This window comes from Podarcis cretensis, assembly GCF_951804945.1.
Source record: "Podarcis cretensis genome assembly, chromosome: 6".
Lineage (NCBI taxonomy): Eukaryota > Metazoa > Chordata > Lepidosauria > Squamata > Lacertidae > Podarcis > Podarcis cretensis.
In genome coordinates, this window is record NC_137175.1 from 82281455 (window position 1) to 82302143 (window position 20689).

General features: G+C 41.5%; 1 protein-coding gene and 1 long non-coding RNA gene across 3 annotated transcripts in view; one reads left to right on the top strand and one right to left on the bottom strand.

Moving 5' to 3' along the window:
• The window catches only part of CAMSAP2 (calmodulin regulated spectrin associated protein family member 2), an 81244-nt gene that overhangs the window by 38973 nt on the left and 21582 nt on the right, over positions 1-20689 (bottom strand). For both annotated transcript variants that reach the window (XM_079981062.1, XM_079981063.1), the window contains exon 2: positions 20357-20616. In XM_079981062.1, the coding sequence (XP_079837188.1) occupies positions 20357-20616 (260 nt within the window). The remainder of the gene's footprint in view (positions 1-20356; positions 20617-20689) is intronic.
• On the top strand, positions 763-19285 carry LOC307218979. Its single transcript, XR_013840219.1, has 5 exons — positions 763-894; positions 9516-9603; positions 10497-10543; positions 14547-14999; positions 18329-19285. It is a non-coding gene; the product is annotated as an uncharacterized lncRNA (long non-coding RNA).

Genomic DNA, 20689 nt, shown 5'->3' on the forward strand with positions numbered 1-20689 from the left:
GATTATGTCTGATATTTAAATATCTTTTTGTAAAAAATTTTTGCAACTACAGCATTCTTTACAAGCTACTTAAAATTCAGGTATCTGAAATTACATTTTTGTTTCTATTTCTCTTTATATTGTTTTATCTAAAACAACATTCCTACAGATATTAATATGTCAAATAACAGAGGGGGGGGGAACATTCCTCAAGAAGTGTAGAAGAATGCAAGTACAGCCGTACCTTGGAAGTTGAACAGAAGTCCGTTCGACTTCCAAAATGTTCGGAAACCAAAGCGCGGCTTCTGATTGGCAGCAGGAACCTCCTGCAGCCAATCGGAAGCTGTGGAAGCCTCGTCGGACGTTCAGCTTCCAAAAGTAGTTCACAAACCAGAACAGTCACTTCCAGGTTTGCAGTGTCCGGGAGCCAAAACATTCAATAGCTAAGCTGTTAGAAAAACAAGGTACGACTGCACATATTACACACACCGCTTTATTACGGTCCATAGATCCAAAATACACAGCACAACAATAGTATATATCAACAGTTATTAAGGTGTAAGATCGGCCTTGCTAGCCAGCAGAGGAGCTTTAGCTTCTTGTCCTTTTGGCTAAGATCAAGTGCAGTACATATTACAACTTATTACAACCACAACATAAAATAATGGATGTATATGGTCACAGGAGATCCTAGGAAGAAAAGATCTAACCACACAACACTTTAACTGTTGTTGAGACTGGAGATGTAGCCTATATAACTCCAAGTTTTGTCTAACAGGTGGGAACCATGACAGGCGTGGCTAATCTGCAGTACTCCAAATATAGTTCGGTTCCAATTTGCATCAGCCCCAGGTGGCACAGCCCATGATCAGAGATGATGGGAGCTGGAATTCCATTACATCTGAAGAGCCACAGGTTAGCTACCACTGAACTATGGAGTAAAAAACCAAATGGCTTATTGCATAGCAACAAGCTGCAGGGGTAATGCAGTAAGACCTTCCACTGATGGGGATTCTGGTGCTGCTCCTCTTTCTTGCCAGAAAACTGTGTCTCTTCCAGCCTCCACTCTAGTAGTGGGTGGTGTGGTAGGGCACTTGGTGTGATACTCACTTGACCTCTGGGCTGGTTGCATCCCTGCTGTTTACAGGAAGTGGAGGTACAAGGCACAACTGAGGTCCGCACAGTATAAATGTGCCAACAACTGGTCGTATGTTAACTTAGCATGAGGCATGTAACCACGTGGTTAGTTTTTTTGCTAGCATTCTCCTCACCACCTGGCAGCAACAACTTGCTATGCTTTTCCATCTGATCAGAAATCCAGGAGAGTTAAGGTGTGGTTCTTTCGGCCAATTGACTGAATAGCTCGCCAAGTGGCTACTTGCCTCACTAACTGCTTTCTCCCCAGAATAAACCTTGGCACACCCAAGAAAGAAAAAGAAAAGAGAATACACATAATATTTCTAAATGCTTTCGAGGGGGAATTGCACAGCAAAATCGTGTGAGATCATGACAACCAAAATGACTTTAAAAAGGGGGTGTCCTGGCCTGGGACACTTGCAAGGTATGCAATCCCCTACCCTGCCCTTTCCTGTATTTTGCCAGACCAAAGGTGGAAACCCTACTCAGACGGTTATTGTGAGGATAAACTGGGGAGGGGAAGAACCATGCATGTGACCATGAGATCTCTGCAGGAAAAGTGGGGTATAAATGTAATGTACGAATCATAATAAATGTTAGATGCAGAAAAATCTTGCATGCGTAAACATTAAATTATCTATATGTGCAAATGAAAGAGCTATGTGGATAAATGCCTATGCATCTGTTTTCTTGCACAAGATTGCCTCTAGGGAACATTTGTTCTTGAAGGTCAATATAAAGATAAAGCATAAGTAGTCTGGATAATGCTGTAGCTGGCATTATGTGAGTGCCACTTGCGTTTCATGTTCACAAAAGACGAAGAACGTACTTTACAGCATTATGTGGGCCGCCCTCAATTTTTAAAGACTGAACTAGTGAGTGGGGATATTTGTACTACAAAGGGGCTTATTATGGTCAGTTGAGTCCAAGTGGGTGATATCCTAAGTTACCAAATCATTCAAGCTTCATAAACAGAAAGCCTTCCTAATAAAGTAACCAATTTGGCAATTATTTCTATCAGTCAATTAAATATTTCCCCTCCCCATACCGCCACCAGGAACACCAAACAACAATAAGCATGAAGTAACACACACTGAAAAATGTGGTGTTCTATAATCAACAATAAAAAAACCCAAAGAGTCAAATTCCAATCCTGCAAAAGATTAATTGCAGAACTTGCATGTTGACAGATTCACATGAATTCCATTTAGCAAGAAGGGTAATTACACTATTATTTAAGTCCCATTGAATTATTTTGTACACAGTGCCAAGTTTTGAAATCTTATTTTTTTTTATTTATATTGTTTGCAATCTTCTCCATGAAGCATACAATTACTGGAAATAGAAAATGCCTATTTTTAATTTAGAATGAGATTCCCTAGATCAGGCTGGGGAAACTGTAGCCCTCCTGATGTTGGTGCACTGCAAGCACCCCTGACCACTGGTCATGTTGTCTGGGGCTGATGGACACTGGAGTCCAATAACATCCAGAATGCCATTCATTATTCTATAGCTGGACCAATCTAGCAGTGCATTAAGTACAACGATGCATGTTTAACTCAACATTTTTTTCTACACTAGGGGCTGCTGCACCCCTGCTTGCTTCACTTGCCAGCCACACCTACCCTCCACTCCACCCCCAAACCTAGCCAACCCACCCTAAGACCTTGGCAAAAAACCTTTATACTGGGCAGCAGCCAGGCAGGTTGAAGAGTTGGCCAACGTGCAGTGGCAGAAAGCTAGTGGCTTTATCTTCTTTTGCCCACCTTGGTCATTCCCTCCTGTCCCTGAAGTCAGCACAGGGAGCAGGCTGGGCATAGCCTAAGAATTCGGCGGGTATCCCTAGGCATGCTCCCTAACCCTACATGCTACGGACACATTCAGTGCCTGGGATGCAGTGGCATCAATGGCAGCAAGGGATCTGCAGGCTGGCTAGCTAGCTAGCTGCCGCTTCTGACCACCTTTCTTGTTACTGTGCTGCTCCTTCTGCATCCGATTTGGCCATTTGTGATGCAGATCTCTAGGTCACCTGGGGAAGAAGAAGGTGGCCAGGGGGTTCTGGCCTTTCCCCGTGCACCCAGGCCTTCCTTTAACACTCTCCAAAACACTTTTTTTCATTGTCACCTTCTGTTTGCTTCTCACCCAGCTAGCATGGGAGAAAAAGGCCCACTTCTTTGCCCACTCTCCCCTACGTATGCACACTCACTCAGTCACCAGTGTGACAATGGACCATATAGCAAATCTAGTACAGAGAAATTTCCTGCCCCAAGTAATAAGATTACAGCAATATAACAACATCAATGATTAAACAGAACATTTATTAACAATCAAGTCAAGTGTTGGGCCTTAGCTCCAACTTTCTTATATAAACAAGTCACTAATCCTAGCCCTCTTGGTTATATAACCATCGATAGTATCAACTTTTGAGATCAACTGAGTTGGTCAATTTCCGAGTATAATTTAGTCAGATACTACCCAACGTGTTGCTGGTTTCACCTTTTGAATTAAAGAACCACTGTGTCTCTTTCATAAAAATTCATTTTGAAATATTATCCTCTCAGTTCTAGGTAGTTTTACAGCAAATTTGATCCTGCTAGAAGATAACCATAAGGGCCAAATATTTGATTCACCCATCTTTGCAGTTCTCCTCTTTCTCTGATGAAATCAAGCATCCAGGTTTAAGGAGATAACTGTGCCTTCCACTTTTCCTCATTATATTTCAAGCAATTTCCTTCCCAACCCACTTTCAGCATCAGATCCAGGCTGGGGATAAAATTGCTTGAAGCACGAGATCACACAGCAAGGCAAAGCAAGAGACATGGTAGGATCTGGCTGTTCTCAGCACGGGCCCCATTTCATGTTTTAAAAAGAGATTTGTCCCCAGCTATGCATGTGATTGAGTGATCAGACACATATACACATATACTGGTGGCACAGAATGCGGATGTTTAGTTGAGAAAAACGGATCTACCAGAAAGATCACTGCTGGGGAATTTTTTAAACTAGGCGCAACATGGCTCATAGCAGATGTTATAAGTTGTGCGTGTTTTGTTTCTCAATTTGACCTTTTTACACAGTTTTGCTTATATAGTGGTATTTTATGCATTTAGTAATTATTTATTGTAATTGTGAATTTCTGTTTAATTGTCATTTGCTGATGTTTTGAGAGTTAATTTTATTGTGTTCTGTTATATTCTAATAGATTACTGAATATTACTTTTTGGTATAAGTCATTCCATTTTAAAGTTATGTTTTATTATGACTTTTTGTATTGGATCAGATTATTGTAAGGTATGTGTCCTTTTTTGTGTATTTTGCTACTGTACACTTCCTTGTGTATAGTAATATAGAAAGATGATATACAAATTAGAAGTGGAACGGAATGGAATTCTCTTAAAACAATAACAGCCAAGGTTACTCCTGAGAGATCTTGCAAAAATTTTGCAGAGCACAAAAAAGCATAATGGGGTGTGTGTAAAAAGACCTTTAATATTTTATACAATTTTATACACTATCAAGCTTCAGGCACATATGCTGATGTGTCAGAAAACTGGAAAGAAGCATCTTTTTTTCCTTCTCTTGTATCTCAGTAACTTTTATACACTGGCTTAATTTGTAAGTGAGTCTAGTATGAGATGAGTAGATCTGATAAATGTACTCTTGGGAATTATGTCACATTCCAGATGATTGCTTAGCCGGCATATAATTATAAGCAGCAACCTGATTATACTTTGTAAAAAGCATTAGAGTTATGTCACTGCCACTTAAGCATGCTAAGTAACCTGAAGAAATTAAGCAGGTCTCCATAATGGAATCTAGAAGTTGAAGTTGCAGAGTTTTTTTAAATCATTGCAAACTTTTAAAAAGTAATAGGTAAAATTTACAGTTATAAATTAGATCTGTTAATAATGGAATTTCAAATAGTCATCAGCGGGAAAAGTTTGAGAACCACTGCTTTATTATGTTCAAATGTTTCATATACATTCTCTCAGACATCCCAGCTATCAGTCTGCATGGTAGGTCAGCACAACCATCCTCACATTACAGGTTTGGTGGCCAATCCAAGAGAGAATAGCTTGCATTGATATCACTAAGTGGCCTTGAGAAGAGGTGAGACTGAATCAAAGCTTTCTCTGCTCACAATATTAGTCAGGCACCTGGAAGTGGTTATAAGGTGGCCGGGGAAGCATTTGAGGCAATCCAGTATTAAATTAAAGATGAAATGCTTTTCAATGGCCTGGCTCCATCTACATCATGGTTTCCCAAATTTTGGGTCTCTAGCAGTTTTTGGACTACAACTTCCATCATCCCTAGCTAGCAGGACCAGTGGTCAGGGGTGATAGGGAATGGTAGTCCAAAAACAGCTGGAGACCCAAGCTTGGGAAACACTGATCTACATCAATACTTTGATGAGAATGACAGAGTTACTGAAGGAGTTTCACATTACGCAGAAGAAAATTAGCAAGTGTCGCACATGCATGATTGTGGCTTGTCTGAGAATCCTCAAAAAGTGACCCCTCAAAGGATCAGTATCCATGAATTGAAACTGCCACGCACAATCCCCTGTGGGCTTCTGCTCCACTTTAGTACATGTTAATCCACTGCATGCGGGGGGGGGGGGGGAGGGGACTTGCAGATACTGTTGGTCTTGTTGCTATGCCAGTTTAGCACCACCCTAGATGCTTTTAATTGTATTTTTACAAACATGCTGGGAACCACCTGAATGAATATTGTGGGCCACAATTTGGAAAACCTTGCTTTCATGTATGCAAGGATGCAAAGGAGACAGTCTACTTTGTAATGACTTCCTACCAGAAATATTTGCACTCTTGGGACTGTAACTCACAGAATTCTAAAGATATTGCAAAAAAGAGCTGTAATACATACATCTCTAACATATACCAGAGGGATCACTAATGTTATTGTTTCAAAAATTGGCAGGTTCTCTCTTTTCACCTTGTAAGCCTATCACCATGGAAACTAAATGGTTCTTAATAGCATCCCTTATGGCAACTGCTGTTTCTTAAGATGCAGGTGGGGGACTATACTGAACCTTTGTTTTTGTTACTGTATGCACTTTCATCACTTCCACACAGTGCTGTTTTGTGACTAATACTCAGCTTAAAATAATCAAAGCACTTTTATTAAAAGGGGGTAGCTTTTCTTTAAAGAGAGAGAGATTTAGTGTCAATATTAAAAAGCACCACTGTTGTTGTTTTTAAAAAGAGCTCTTGTTTTGAAATCAGACAGTGTGTAATAGAATTCCAGATTCATAGCACATAAAAATGAACACACAATAGAGAAGTACTTCTGCTGGATTGAAGGAAAAGAGAGAAAGAGAAAGAGTGCACGCACGCACAGTGGAGAAGGCAACATACTGAAAGGGAAGGTATTACGGGTTTTTGGTTGACCTCTACAATACATAGTTTTGCTGATCCATAAGCAGGGCACTGCTGGATCAGAACACAGACGGTGGCCAACCAGATGCTCTCAATGTTGTAACTTTAGCTAGTGTGCAGTAACAGACTTAGGACAGGAAATCTTAGGTTTAAACCCAATACAGTGGTACCTTGGTTCCCAAACTCAATCCACTCTGGAAGTCCGTTCCAAAACATTCGCAAACCAAGGCGCGGCTTCTGATTGGCCCCAGAAACAATGCCGACAGCCGGAACAGACGTTCGGCTGCCAAGCCATTGGGAACCAAGGTACCACTGTATCAGCTTTGACATGGAACTCAATGGGTTGCCTTGAGCATGTCGCTGTTTTGCAACCTAAACTATATCACAGGATTGGGCTGAGGATTTAAAGAACAACAACAAACAACAACAACAACAACAAGTGACTTCAAGAGTGCCATGGTGAACTGCACAGAGGGAGGGGAATACAAATCAAAAGTTTATACGAGAAAATGTTTCACATAGCACAAACACACATTTTGACAAGAAATAGTGATTACACCAAAGCTGTTTGTAGGAAGGGCTCAGTTCAACCTCCTACTTCCTCTACCAAAGAGAACTGACTTTGTCAACAATTTGCTAACCAGGGTTATGCACAAGCATCAGCTAAATCAGGCAGGGACAAGTATCTGACTGCGTGGGGCTCATCATCTAGCAAGGGATGTGTGCTGATGCTTACTTATTATGTCTATATATGCCTCACTGGATTGAGACAGCTACATATAAAGCAGCTCTTGGCAGGACTGGATTTCAGATATAAATCAACAAGCTTAATACAGTAAAACTCATCCCACAATGCCATACAAATGTCATGCAGCACTCACACAGTGCTAGCTTTTCAGCTGGGAGTCTAAAATTAGAAAACTGCTGGTATCTCTGAAAATCATTAATAGTGAATTGTATCTCATCTCAGTTGCTCTTATAAGCTTCTATTCAAAAGGAGCTTGTAATAGGACTGTTCATTTGTGTATCTGTAAATCCAGGAAATGCTATTTTTAAATGCAGGAGGTGAGGCACACACTGCAAAATTTAGGCTTCTTTGGAATATATATATTTCACACTGGGTTCTTTTATTCAATTTTGAAATACTCATTTATTGCAAGGTACTTTATTTCTATAATATTCTAAAGTGCATCCAGTAATGGCACATTTTAGAGAGAACACAGGCTTAAGGAAGTTTCTAGGAAGCAAAAGAGCAACCACATAAGGGCACTCATTGTTTATAATTGGCTTTGAAAGAGCGCAGCCCCAGCGCCACACAACAGTGGGAAGTGATGAGATGGATTCTGTCAGACTCTGCTTTGCATAAAGATCCAGGTTAGGAGGTCTCAGCCTGGCATTTCCGAGGCTCCAACTTAAAACCAAACACATTAGTGGCATGAGAGAAGTGGAGATGGACAGGTGGGGGGGGGGAATACTTATCACATAAAGACTTGTGTCCCCTTTAGTCATTACAGTAATACAAACCCTACAGAGTGATAAGCTGCTGACTAACAGATTTACTAGAAAGCTGACCTGCACATTTCCTCATCTAGTGGATAAGGGACTGACTGTGACAAGCTGGCAGAGCAATGACAGCTAGACAGAAAGGGAAGGCCCAGTGACTGGGAAAAAGCTCAAGCACTGCGGGAGGAGACGAGACGGCACTGTTACATCAGTACATTGAAGTATCTCGTGGTTTAAAATGATAATTAGATATAAAGCCACAACGAAGGGCTTATTGGGAATCCGGAAGTTAATGCTGCTTTAGAGAAGCTTTATTCGGGGAACGCTACTAAACATTATGAGGCAAGGGCAAGGCATTTAAGCTACAGCTCAGGGATCTCTCGACTTTCCTGAGCTCCTTCACCTACTCTTCACCTGAGTTGGAGAAGGAAAAGCTTCCTTTGGGCAGTTACAATAACTCTCATTAACATGCTACAGTCCTCTGGAAGAGTTTCTGTTCTATTTACCTTGCCTTGTCTCTCTAGGGTGCTGAACTATTTGAAGTAGAAGTATAACCTCGATTAGAGAGGCATGCTCATTCTCTTCACTACAGAAATTAAATTATTATTATTATTATTATTATTTGTAGTAATTATGTTAAACATTTAAAATGCTCTGTCAAGTCATGGGGGGGAGGGAATTTCACAAAACTTAGGATGCAAATGGACATATCTGCAAGAGCTGTATTTGTTTCTTAACTCATGCCTGTGCTATTCATATATAAAATGTGTGTGCATTTAATTAATTAATGTGGATAAGTGGAGGTGAACATCACCACCCCACCATTTCTCTTCTAGCCCAGCTCTGATGCTGAGAATGAGTTGACCTGGAAGTAAGCATATGGGCACCCAAAACAGCCTTACACAGAGTCAGACCCTTGGTCCATCTAGCCCAGGATTGTTGACCCCCAACTGCGAAAATCCCTCCAGCATTTTCAGCAGAAGTCTTTCCCATCACCAAGAACAAGGTCCTGGATGTGCCAAGGACTAAACTTGCTTGCAACAGAGGTGTTCTTCCACTGCCTGAGCTATAGCCCTTGAGGCAACAGAGCACGGGGACATATTGAAGGGGAAAGCATCACTGGTTGCCCCTTTTGCTATGGAAATTAGACATCTTCCACCTCCTGCTTTTTCTGATTATCACCAAGATGACCCTGACCCACCTACAATACTTCAGCTGTCAGTGCGGGAAACAGATCAGGGCCTCCAATAAGGATCTAACATGCAAGTGCCGCATGCAACACACAGGGACAAACACACCCATATTTCTACAGCCAGTCCTGGTGCGGAGCTCGTTGAAAAATTAGGGTAATGTTGACTACTGGGAGAACAAACTGCTTGACTTTGCTTTCTGTAACTTTTAAAAGTATCCCAAACCCATCTGACGCCTCAGTCCAGATACATTCCCCATCTCCTAACATATTTAATATTGAAGTGATTTTCTTTTGTTTAATTGCAGCTTTAAAGTGGTGACACTGAAGACCGATGTATTTCCTAGTTTGGGGAGATGGGAGTGGAGGGAACAAAACCAAGACAAAATTTCTTGGGTGGGTGCCCTCAGCAAACCACTTTCCGATATATTAATTACAGTAAGCACTGAACTGTAGCTAACAGAGTTTCACTTATATACAGAGTTCAATGAGTACTGTATATTAATTAGGCCCCAGAGAGAAGGGAGACCTTTTCACTATTTTACTCATACTGTATGACTAAAGGATTGACACACAGAGGGTCAGATTTTTAACATTCACAAGCCTAGGTATTTATTTAAGCTTAGGATGTTGGAATGTAGCTGCAGGATATTGGAAATCAGAGATACTGATGCCCTTGCAGTTATTCACTAGAGCAGTCTTTCCTACTGTTCTAGTTTGATTTGTAATCTAGAATAAAGCAACATGACGCAATTCAGTGTGTGTTCAGAAAGCCAAACATCAGACACAGAGCTTGCTAATATACTGGAATATTAAGCAGGTAGCACCAGTAAGAACACAGCATTGCTCATTCCAGTGTATCTGATTAGGAGGTAGGTTCTCATCTCAGTTCAGCTTGCATAGCTTTATTGATCAGAGCCACACAGATGGGGCAGATGTCTGCAAGTAGCTTTGCAGCAAGTGTGCCTTATTTTCTATATATAACTTGCCTTATTCCAATGAAGAAGCCAAGAGAAAAGGGAAACACAGCTTCATAGGTGTTTAAAGTGTGATTGTCTAAATCAGAGCTTTCTATGTTGGTGACACACTTTTTAGGCATGCAGCATTTCAAGACACAGCAATTCAGTTTTACTAGCAAACTGGAGGTTCAAATAACCCCTTTCCAGATCCGGAAGGAGCGTGGGTAGCGTTTGCATGGCACACACTGCAGTCAACACACAATACACGCTTTGGATAATAATAATAATAATAATAATAATAATAATAATAATAATAATACATTTTTTCAGAACAAGCTACGCCTAGGATTGTGCTGACGGATCACTTGAAAAAACAGGTAGCTACGATTCTATATGCATTCAATCCCAAAGAAACTCTGAATTAATCAACCTGTGTAATTATGCAAATTGAATAACTGGCATGCTCTTTTATTTTGCCAGTCTTAAAAGAGAGCAATTGCAGAGCACAGGAAATGCAGCCCAACTACTGGAAATGTTATTCTGCCACCTTTGTGACTTCTGACATTTCAGCAGAGCCTGCCGACTTATTTCCAAGCATATTTTCACAGCCACAAGAGACAGAAATTTGTAAGAGAGTTAAATCCATTACGACATTCTGTGCTTTTTCAGCTCTCAAACAGAACTGTGGTACACACATGGCCCTTTCAAACCCACCTCTGCCCTAGTGAAGGAAAGCTCCATTCCTCCTTCCCTGAGAAAGGACTGCACCTATCATCTCACTCATCTCTCCATACTGATCCCTGACCATACCTTGTCAAGATCCAGCTACAGCCATGTAACATACAATTTGATCAAACACCAACATTAAGGGAGTATAGTCATATGCAGGCACATCTGTTTTATATGGTCCTTCCTTTAAAAAAAACAACCCAACCTCAAAGAAAAGTAGTATATAAATTTATTAAATAGATATAATAAATTAACACCCCCAAAAGTGGATATGGGCAAGTGCATACCGTATTTTTTGTTCCATAACACTCACTTTTTTCCTCCTAGAAAGTAAGGGGAAATGTCTGTGCATGTTATGGAATGAATGCCTACGGATGGCGGGGGGATCTGCTGCAGTCGTGAGCAGAGGATCCATGATTCCCCTTCCTTCCCTCCTTCGTGGCTCACTTTGAAACAGCAATGCGGGAGAAGAGCCGCTGAGTGGGGAGGAGAGAGGGACAGAAAGCCTGCTTGCTTTAAAGGAGCAAAGCAAGAGAGGAGAGGAGCCTTCTCCTCTTATACCCCTCTTCTGCATTATTAGCAGCATCCTTCTCCACACACCCCACGTGTGCTCCTTGTGCCTTGAGTGCTTTTCCTTCCCTCCCCACTTAAAACGGGGTTACAAAGCACGGATCCACATGGATCCTCAGGATTTTAGCACTGGGTCACCCCAAATTCACCATCAGATCACATAGCATGTCCATGGCTACAGCTTGCACCAAAAATATCACGCACCCACTGTTGCCTGGGGCTGCAGTGGTGCAAAAACGTAGTTACAAAGCATGGATCCACATGGATCCTCAGGATTTTTGCATTGGGCTACCCCAAACTCACTGTCAGATCACATGTCTGTGGCAACAGCATGAACCACAAAAATCATACAGCCACTGTTTAGTTTAGAATATTTTTTTTCTTGTTTTCCTCCTCTAAAAACTATGTGCGTGTTATGGTCGGGTGCGTGTTATAGAGTGAAAAATACGGTATATTTACACAAGGCAAGATATATGGCCATATAATGCTGTGCAAAGCATAGCAGCAGATAAATAGAATCAAATCAATTTAATAAGCTCAGCAAATTGTCCTAGAAAAAGGAATACTGGAAGACAGAGTAATACTGCTCTCACACAGGTTTGCCGTTTTATGCCTATATTCTGCTAAAAATGCCACACCAACTTTGTAATCTCTAGACAAAGGATAGTTCTCAGTGCTAATTGCATTATAATAAAGCTTCCCCCTTCTTCCAACCATTCTCACATTAACAACAAAGCTAATTGCCCCTCCGAGAAATGAGAGGCAATCTGTAGGTAGCATCCAGTATAGCGTAATAATTCTTCCTAATGCATACTCTTAACCTGGATTACTCAAAACAGATTTAGCAGATTTTTGCCTCGCCTTAGGCCTCACTAACAAGATAACAGGGAAAAGCATATGACATTTGGGCCTTTTAGCTAGTGCAGGGGGGGAAATCTAAGTAATGCCAAGGCTTTGCATGATTGAGATGCTGTAAAATAATAACAATAAAGTTTGGTAACCCATGCTTTGTACATTTGCTGGTGTACAGGTGCTGAATACCTACGGAGCAGCATGAGTACCACGTCAACCTTTATTGTGGCAGTGCACACAGAAGCTACCAAATTTATTAGTTCCTAAAAGTCAATCCTTCCAGTTGGAATTGCTACATATGGCGGCCTTATTCCTTTAAAAACCACACACACCACTCTTGTAGTAACTGTTTACAAGTCTCAGAAGAAATACGGTCTTCACAGTCCTAAAGCAGCAACAAGATTCTGGTTCTCTCGTTAACTGTAATACCACCATGATTTTAGTGTTACACAAATAAGCCTCTAATTCCCTGCACTCCTTTCTCCCCATAGTCTATCTTGCAATTCCTCTTCTGCAGCAAATTATAGCTTTCTCGGTTCCAATGCAACAGCAAACTATGGTTAGGGTGCAAAAGTGAATGTGCAAGGTGACATAGCGAGAACATGAGCCCCATGCTCATTCTTGCAACGTCAAATCAACAGTTTTATGCTATGTCTGAACTGAGCCACACTTTTTAGGGAACGTGTGAAAATCTGAAGTAGTAAGAATAACGCCAACATTAATATCCAAAAGAGGTATCAAATTTGTTTATAATCTCAGAAATAGCTCAGAAACAGGGATAGGGCCATAGGTCTGTGACACAGCACACATTTTGTGTGCATAAGGTCCCAAGGTCACCCCCATGCATTTCCTGTTGACCTGGAGTAGCAAGAGCCCTTTGTGCCTGAGAACCTGGAAAGTCACGCCTAAACAGAAAAGACAATACAGTAGAACCTCTATTTGCGACCATAATCAGTTCCGGAGGTCCGTCCGAAGGTCGAAACGGGTCGCTGGGAGAGGCGCTGTTGTGCGCAGAGGCAGGCAGCAATTCCCGCTTCTGCGCATGTGCAAACAGCGATTGCCCGCTTCTGCACATGTGCGAACGGCGATTGCCACTTCTGCGCATGCGCGAACGGTGGCCAATCTGCTGGTTACTTCCAGGTTTGCTGCAGTTGCGACTTGGAATGACCGTAAGAAGAGGCAGTGGTAAGTAGAGGTTTGACTGTACTGAATTAGACAGACAGTGTCTAACCTCAGGTTTGAGTCAGCTCCCAGTACAGTGGTACCTTGGTTTGCAAACAGTCTGGTTTGCATACATTTTGGGTTACAAACACGTCAAACCTGGAAGTGCGTGTCCCGGTTTGCAAACTTTTTTTGGATTACAATCCATTTTTGGGGGGATTATGAACAAAATGTTTTTGGAGGCCCCACTGGCGAAAGCGCACCTTGGGTTGCAACCTGTTTTTGTTTATGAACGGACCTCTGGAACGGATTATGGTTGTAAACCAAGGTACCACTGTACTGAGTCTACAGCCATATCGGAGTGTTCTTCCCTGCAGGGTTGCACAGTGGCAGTACTCACCAGGTTTTGCAAATGGCAGCACCCGCCTGCCTGGCACTGAGCGCTGGTGGACAGAGGGGACATAAAGGAGGTCAAGGCTGGGCCACTGGCAGAGGACCCTGCCAGCTTCTTTAGGATGCTGCATGGTGATGCCAGGCCTGGCTCTGACTATTCCTCCTTATTTATTTAATAAATTATATATACTGCTTGGTTGTAATAAGACCTCTAAGCACTTTACAAGAACTAGTAGGATTATCAATAAAAATCAGTTAGCAACAAGTAATTAAAGCATTTAAAAGATACAGTGGTGCCCCGCAAGACGAACGCCTCGCAAGACGGAAAACCCGCTAGACGAAAGGGTTTTCCGTTTTGTAGGCGCTTCGCAAAACGAATTTCCCTATGGGCTTGCTTAGCAAGACGAAAATGTTTTGCGAGTTCCTGCGGGTTTTTTTTCCTCCCCCCCCCTTTTTCTAAGCCGCTAAGCCGCTTATCAGCTGATCCGCTAAGCCGCTAAGCCGCTAAGAGCGCTAATCCGCTAAGCCGTCAATGGGCTTGCTTCGCAAGACGAAAAAACCGCTAGACGAAGAGAATCGCGGAACGGATTCTTTTCGTCTTGCGAGGCACCACTGTAATTAAAATCTCTCTGTCTATGTCTCTCTCTCTCTCTCTGTGTGTGTGTGTGTGGATAGGCTTGCCCAAACAAAAAGGAAGCTTCAAGAATGTGCAAGGCACCTTCCAGAAAACAGACAGCAGGTGTTCCTCTCTTGATGTGGAAGATAGTATCCATAAAGATGCAACACCCATCATGCTGAAAAATGAGCGTTGAGTACCAACGCACTTAGAGAGTACAGCATGCACTCTGTGCAACAGTCAGTGCAACTGCTTCTTTCTAGAGCCATTCCTCTTCTTCCAGGAGAAAATATGTGGCAAACACAATGAACAACACTCATGCATTCCATACATTTCTGTCTCTGAAAAGAAGTGGGGTTCTGAATCACCTCTGGGTGATGGAACTATACGTGTAGGGTCAAGTTTTCACTCGTACGTTTCCTTGCTGTTTAGAAGGACACATATTCTATTCTTTCCCATGAATATGGGCAACTTCTGCAGGTGTGGGGATCTGGATCAGTCACATCTCTAATGTAAGCATTTACATTAATATCTCTTTATAATCAGCGGCATGCAGTTAGCCATTTACTAACCAGTGGAAACTGAAACTACCACCCAGAAACACCATTGTCAACCGTTCAAAAGGTTAGAAAGAAGCCGGCCCAGTAAGCAGCTTTCCATGTGTAACCTCAGTTCGCATATGGCTATGCCACGTGAAAGCACACCCCTATACTTACTTTTTCGTCCAGTGGTCTCATGGGTCTAATTGTATGACTTTGCTGGATATCACCCAGTACCTTCATAAGATTGCTTTAAAGGAGTGTTTCCCAAACCTGGGTCTCCTGTTGGTTTTGGACTACAACTCCCATGATCCCTGACTAGTCCAAAAACAGCTGGGGGCCCAAGTTTGGGAAACCCTGCTCTAAAACATGTTGGCAAAGATAAACAATTTGCTCAAAGGCCACCTAGTGAGCGTCTAACCTCAGCATGCCTCCTCCCAATGAAAATAATAACAATCCTGTATTTCAGGATACACTACCAGTTCACACCAGTTCTATCGAAAATGTGAATGCTTACCTAAAGACAAATTAAGAGTCGAATGCCACAACAGTATTATAGCATGGTATTTTACCAAACTGCACATTCATCAATAATGGTAATTTCTTACTACACTGAATATGTGTAAATGGCTTATTATGAATGAGCAGTGTATTAGTGCACACTGTCTGATCATTTCCTCAATATGATCGTACTAAACTCAGTTTGAGATAAAGGGATCCTACTGCTGAATAGGCTGAAGGAATGAATAATTTAATCTGGTAGAATACGTTTCACAAATTTAAGGTTTTATATACACTGTAATAGATGGGACACCAAAAATATATATACATCTGCTTTAAAAATAGAGCTGATTAAAATGCATTGAAAAAGGTTCAGGGAAAGGATCTGCATTTGTGTTTTGGTCTAGTCCCCAGCACGGGGATGCACTCTTTCTGATTAGAGAATAATACAGGCTGCCTAGTGCTGAATAATAATTAACCATTTTTACAGCCACCACCTCCTGCTACCCATAATTGCAAGCAGACACACAACAAGGTTAAGTGAAAGACACAGAGCTAAAGAATAGCCATATAAGAAGGCTTTTTTATTCATTGACTTATTAATTGATCCCAGTTAATAAAAGCATTAACTGCTAGCCATTTCTGAGATAGGTACTATGAAGTGCTTTATTGTACACCTCAGATAGGCTTAATTTTTTTTTAAAAAAGGCGCTGATCCCCAAAACAAAATGTAAACAAGATTTGTCTGATAATACAATACTCTTTCTTCATCCAGTGAAAAAAGAGCACATGCAGAGAGACTGGTTGAATTGAATCAAGGTTTTGCTGTTAGCATGTAAAGCCCTAATGACCTAGGATCCAAGTACTTTACTATTAATTACATTATTATCGCACCGTTCCTTGAAGGAACTTGAGGCGGCGTACATAGTGCTCCCCCTCCCCATTTTATCCTGACAACAACCCTGTGAGGTAGGCTAGGCTGAGAAGTAGTGACTGGCTCAAGTGACTGGCTCGGCCAGTCCTTGCCTGACAGTCTAACCCAGTGAGCTTCATGGCCAACCAGCAATTTGAACATTGGTCTCCAGGTCCCAGTCAAACACTAACCGCAACACCACATTAGCTCTAAGTGTTTAAGCAGTGCCTCCTTCAGTGGTTCTCAAGCTGTGGGTCCCCAGATGTTGTTGGACTACAGCTCCCATCATCCCTGACCACTGGTCATGCTGGCTAGGCATGATGGGAGTTGTAGTCCAACAACATCTGGGGACCCACAGCTTGAGAAACTCTGTAAGCTGTGCATTAAATCAGCAGGGAATGATGCCTGCTTTTTGTTCCATTTGTAGAAAGTCCTAGGGGAGCAGTAACACAAGACAGGGCATCTCAGTGGCTATGCCCAACTTAATGGAATTTCCTCCCGGGTATTTTCAGGGGACAAGGATAGTGAAAGTGGCTCAATCCCTGGTATCTGCACGAGTTAAATTTGCAGTATTGATAGCAAGCTAGGACAGTGGGGAGTAAGTCCCATGTTTCTGACCTCTCTCTTCCCAGGGCAAAGCTGTTTAAAACCTCAGAAGAGCACTTAACCATTATGACATAAACCTTGCTTGAGACACAGAGAGCAGCTGCCAAGTTTCTGTGCACAGAATAGATTAGCAAAATCCAGATTAGAAAAAAATTTAGTGTACAACTAAAAAAAGCAATGCTTCATCCTGGTTGGTAAATATAGTAGCCCTTAAGCATTTAATGTGGATCTCTTTCTCCACCTCTCACACTGCTTTACTGATGCATAGATTGTTGTTGTTGTTTAGTCGTTTAGTCGTGTCCGACTCTTCGTGACCCCATGGACCAGAGAACGCCAGGCACTCCTGTCTTCCACTGCCTCCCGCAGCTTGGTCAGACTCATGCTGGTAACCTCGAAAACACTATCCAACCATCTCGTCCTCTGTCGCCCCCTTCTCCTTGTGCCTTCCATCTTTCCAAAGCTAAAACAAAACAAAACACTAGAAGTCCCATACCATTTCAGCAACACTTCCGATATTAGGAATGGGGGAAAGGAAATCCTGCTCTTTCAAGAAAAATAATTTTTCCATCCACTTTAAGAATCTAGTATTGCCTGTCTTTACTGGCCACCTAAGTCCACTGTGAGGTTCTGGCTTCCCCAACCTGGTGCCTTCCAGATGTTTTGGACAACACTCATCATTCCTGATAACTGATGCTGTTAAGGCTGATAAGGGTTGTGCTCCAAAACGTCTAGAGGGCACCAAGTTGGGGAAGGCATACCAAGACTGTTGCTCTTTTCCTGAAATTATTTCCTGTTCCTCTAACAATCTTAACAACAACAACAAAAGTATTCTGACAACTTGCATCCAAGCACCAGCATTATACTCGGTGAATGAATACATGCAAACAACATTTAATTTGCTTGATTTACTCTGGCATTTCAGGTTCTGTGCCTAATTTTGTGGAACACACAGGCCTGATAACAGCTTGCAGCCTGCTGCTGTCAACAGGTTCTTGAATTAAAGGATCTGAACAAAGAGGCAAAAATTCCCACGTGCAGTTGTCCAAACATCATGATTAGCACAGAAAAAGCCAAAAGGTCACTAGTACACCCTAGTGTCAAGATGACATATGAAATGGATGTCATTCATGCAAAGTTTTCTCCACCCCCAGACCTCCTTTCCTGTCCGCTTTGAACTCCTGCCTTGTTATTTTACTCTTGTTCTCACTTGAGGGAAAGAGGTTAGTCAAGCTTCAGGCACTTCCCATAACCTAAGTATCCAGCACTCCTTGTTTTGCTTCAGACACACCAAAGAAGGAAGCCTACAACTCACACTGATTTTCCTCCACCCTACAAGAAACCCCATCGGACACAGGAGAATGCCAGTCAAGTTTATCAAAACCAAAGCAGGCGCACCATGGAATCCATAATGTATGCAGCAGAAGAACAGACATTCCAGGATACATTCAACCTCTTGATGTATGATACAAAATAATAATTATTAATAAAACTCAGTAAATAATTATTTTAATTAATTAAAATACCCCAGATCACTGGGCTTAGAATGGAATTAGTAGGCATATGTGTCAAGTACAGGGATAATTCGGTCAACAGCTACTTCAATGAATCCACAGGACAACAACCTGGAAGCAATTCATCAGCTTTCACACAAAGACAGAAGAGAATGGCAGTACAGTAGATGCATCACTTAGTAAGAACGTTTACAAATTCTCCATAAAACCAAAGACAAGTTCCAAAGGTTTATACTAACTTATGGATCACTTAATAAGAACATGTTTTACAGGTGTATACTGTTAGAAGTTGTGCTGTAGGTATGGGAATACAGGGTTTCATAAAGTATTTCAAATGTATCTTAAAGAGGCTGCCTTAATTGTGCAATGAGGGTGGCAGTAGGGAATACTATAGGATTTACAGGGAAAGCGTTTCATTCATATTGCCAAGTATCTTAAAACTAGGAAAGTATAAATAGGTAGTGGGAAACAAGCTTTCTAAGTTGTATGGTTCCTTCTATTCTCAAGTTTCTGCAATTTGCTCCCCTTTCTCACAGACCACCCACATTTTGGAAGAATGCAATTGGATTAAACCCTTGGAAGTGAAATTTGTGAATGGTCTTTTACTGCCTGAATGGCTGACTATGCTTTATGTATTAGTATATGTATGACCCACTGAACACATGCGTGTGCTTTTATGTTTATACTTGCAGTTCTGTACATTCGTAATAAAAATAAAAATAAATTTGTGGTTGTGGTTTTATTCCAGTCTTCCATTTTAAACTGTGAATTGTTTTTTATTAGTCATAAATATTTCCTTTTATTACTTCAAGCCAGTGTTTTTCCGAGACTTCACACCCTTGGGGAACTCTTTCCACAGTGATTCATCTTGCCAAGCAACTCCTGCACGTTGGCGACAAAACTGTTATGTGTTACAAAGAATTCTGGCAATGAACTCTATTCAATCTGGGTTCTGTGCCAGGGTTGCTGGGTGTAGATGTTATCTTACAGTAGGATACTCTCCAGATGTTATGGACTACAAAACCCATCATCCCTGACTATGCAGGCCGACGATGACAGACGTTGTAGTCCATGACACCTGAATGACATCACACTGGCTACCCCTGTCCTATGGAAACAGAGTGCACCCTAGATTCTATGTTTTGCTGCTTTCTGGCCTTCTGAACTGATGCCCTAGTAAATTATGCTACATACTATGTTAAAAAAAATATAATTCACATGCTTTTGATTTTTAATCTAAATCTAAGACTCTATATAACTAGGCAAAGTATACTTTTATTCAAATAAAAGACAATGGGTTGTATTCAAGTAAGTCAAACTCTGAGCAGACCCACAGTTAGTAATGATGAACTTATGTCTACTGATTTCAATGTGTATGTTCCAAGCATAACTTAGGTGGGTAGAATGGAATATAAAAGTCAAATGTTCTTACTATCCAGATCCAATATGGGGCCCTGCAGATGTTGTGAATGACAACGCCCATCAGCACCAGTTGGTACAGCCAATATTCAGGAATGATGGGAGCTGCAAACCGGCACCATCTGGAGGGTACCATGTTGTCTGCCCTGGTACCCAAAAAAATTCTGAATTTCCAGAATTCCAGAATCTGAATATTGTCAACAAGTGAGAGAAACACTGAAGAAATAGGTCTATCATATCTATTTACTGCAAAGTAAGATGTGACTTCAATTTATGGAACGTTTTTAAAAGCTAATTCATTACAAACTTCAAACCCAAACAGAAATGCTGCTAACAGCCAGGTATACCACTAATGCCAAAACTCTAATGCCAGAACTCACCATCTGAATGGGTTTCTTGTGCAAGTCTCTCTCCGTTACTAGCTTCTCTTGGTCAGTGACATAGAGGCCTTTTTGTGCCAAGGCTTGGATAACTGCATCATGGCCCAGGAGCGGTTTGGCAGCATCACTCTTGAGAATAAGACTCCCAGCACGACAGTAGAATTCAGCAGATAGCAGCGATTTAACAACAGGAGGTTTAATATGTTCCTGGTCATACTGATCCGTATAAAATGGTTCTCGAAGATCATCTGGTACATTTTCTACAAAAGAAGAGGGAAAAGCCTTTGAATTACATTATTTGTAATTATTTGAATTATTATAGTCGGAAGTGCA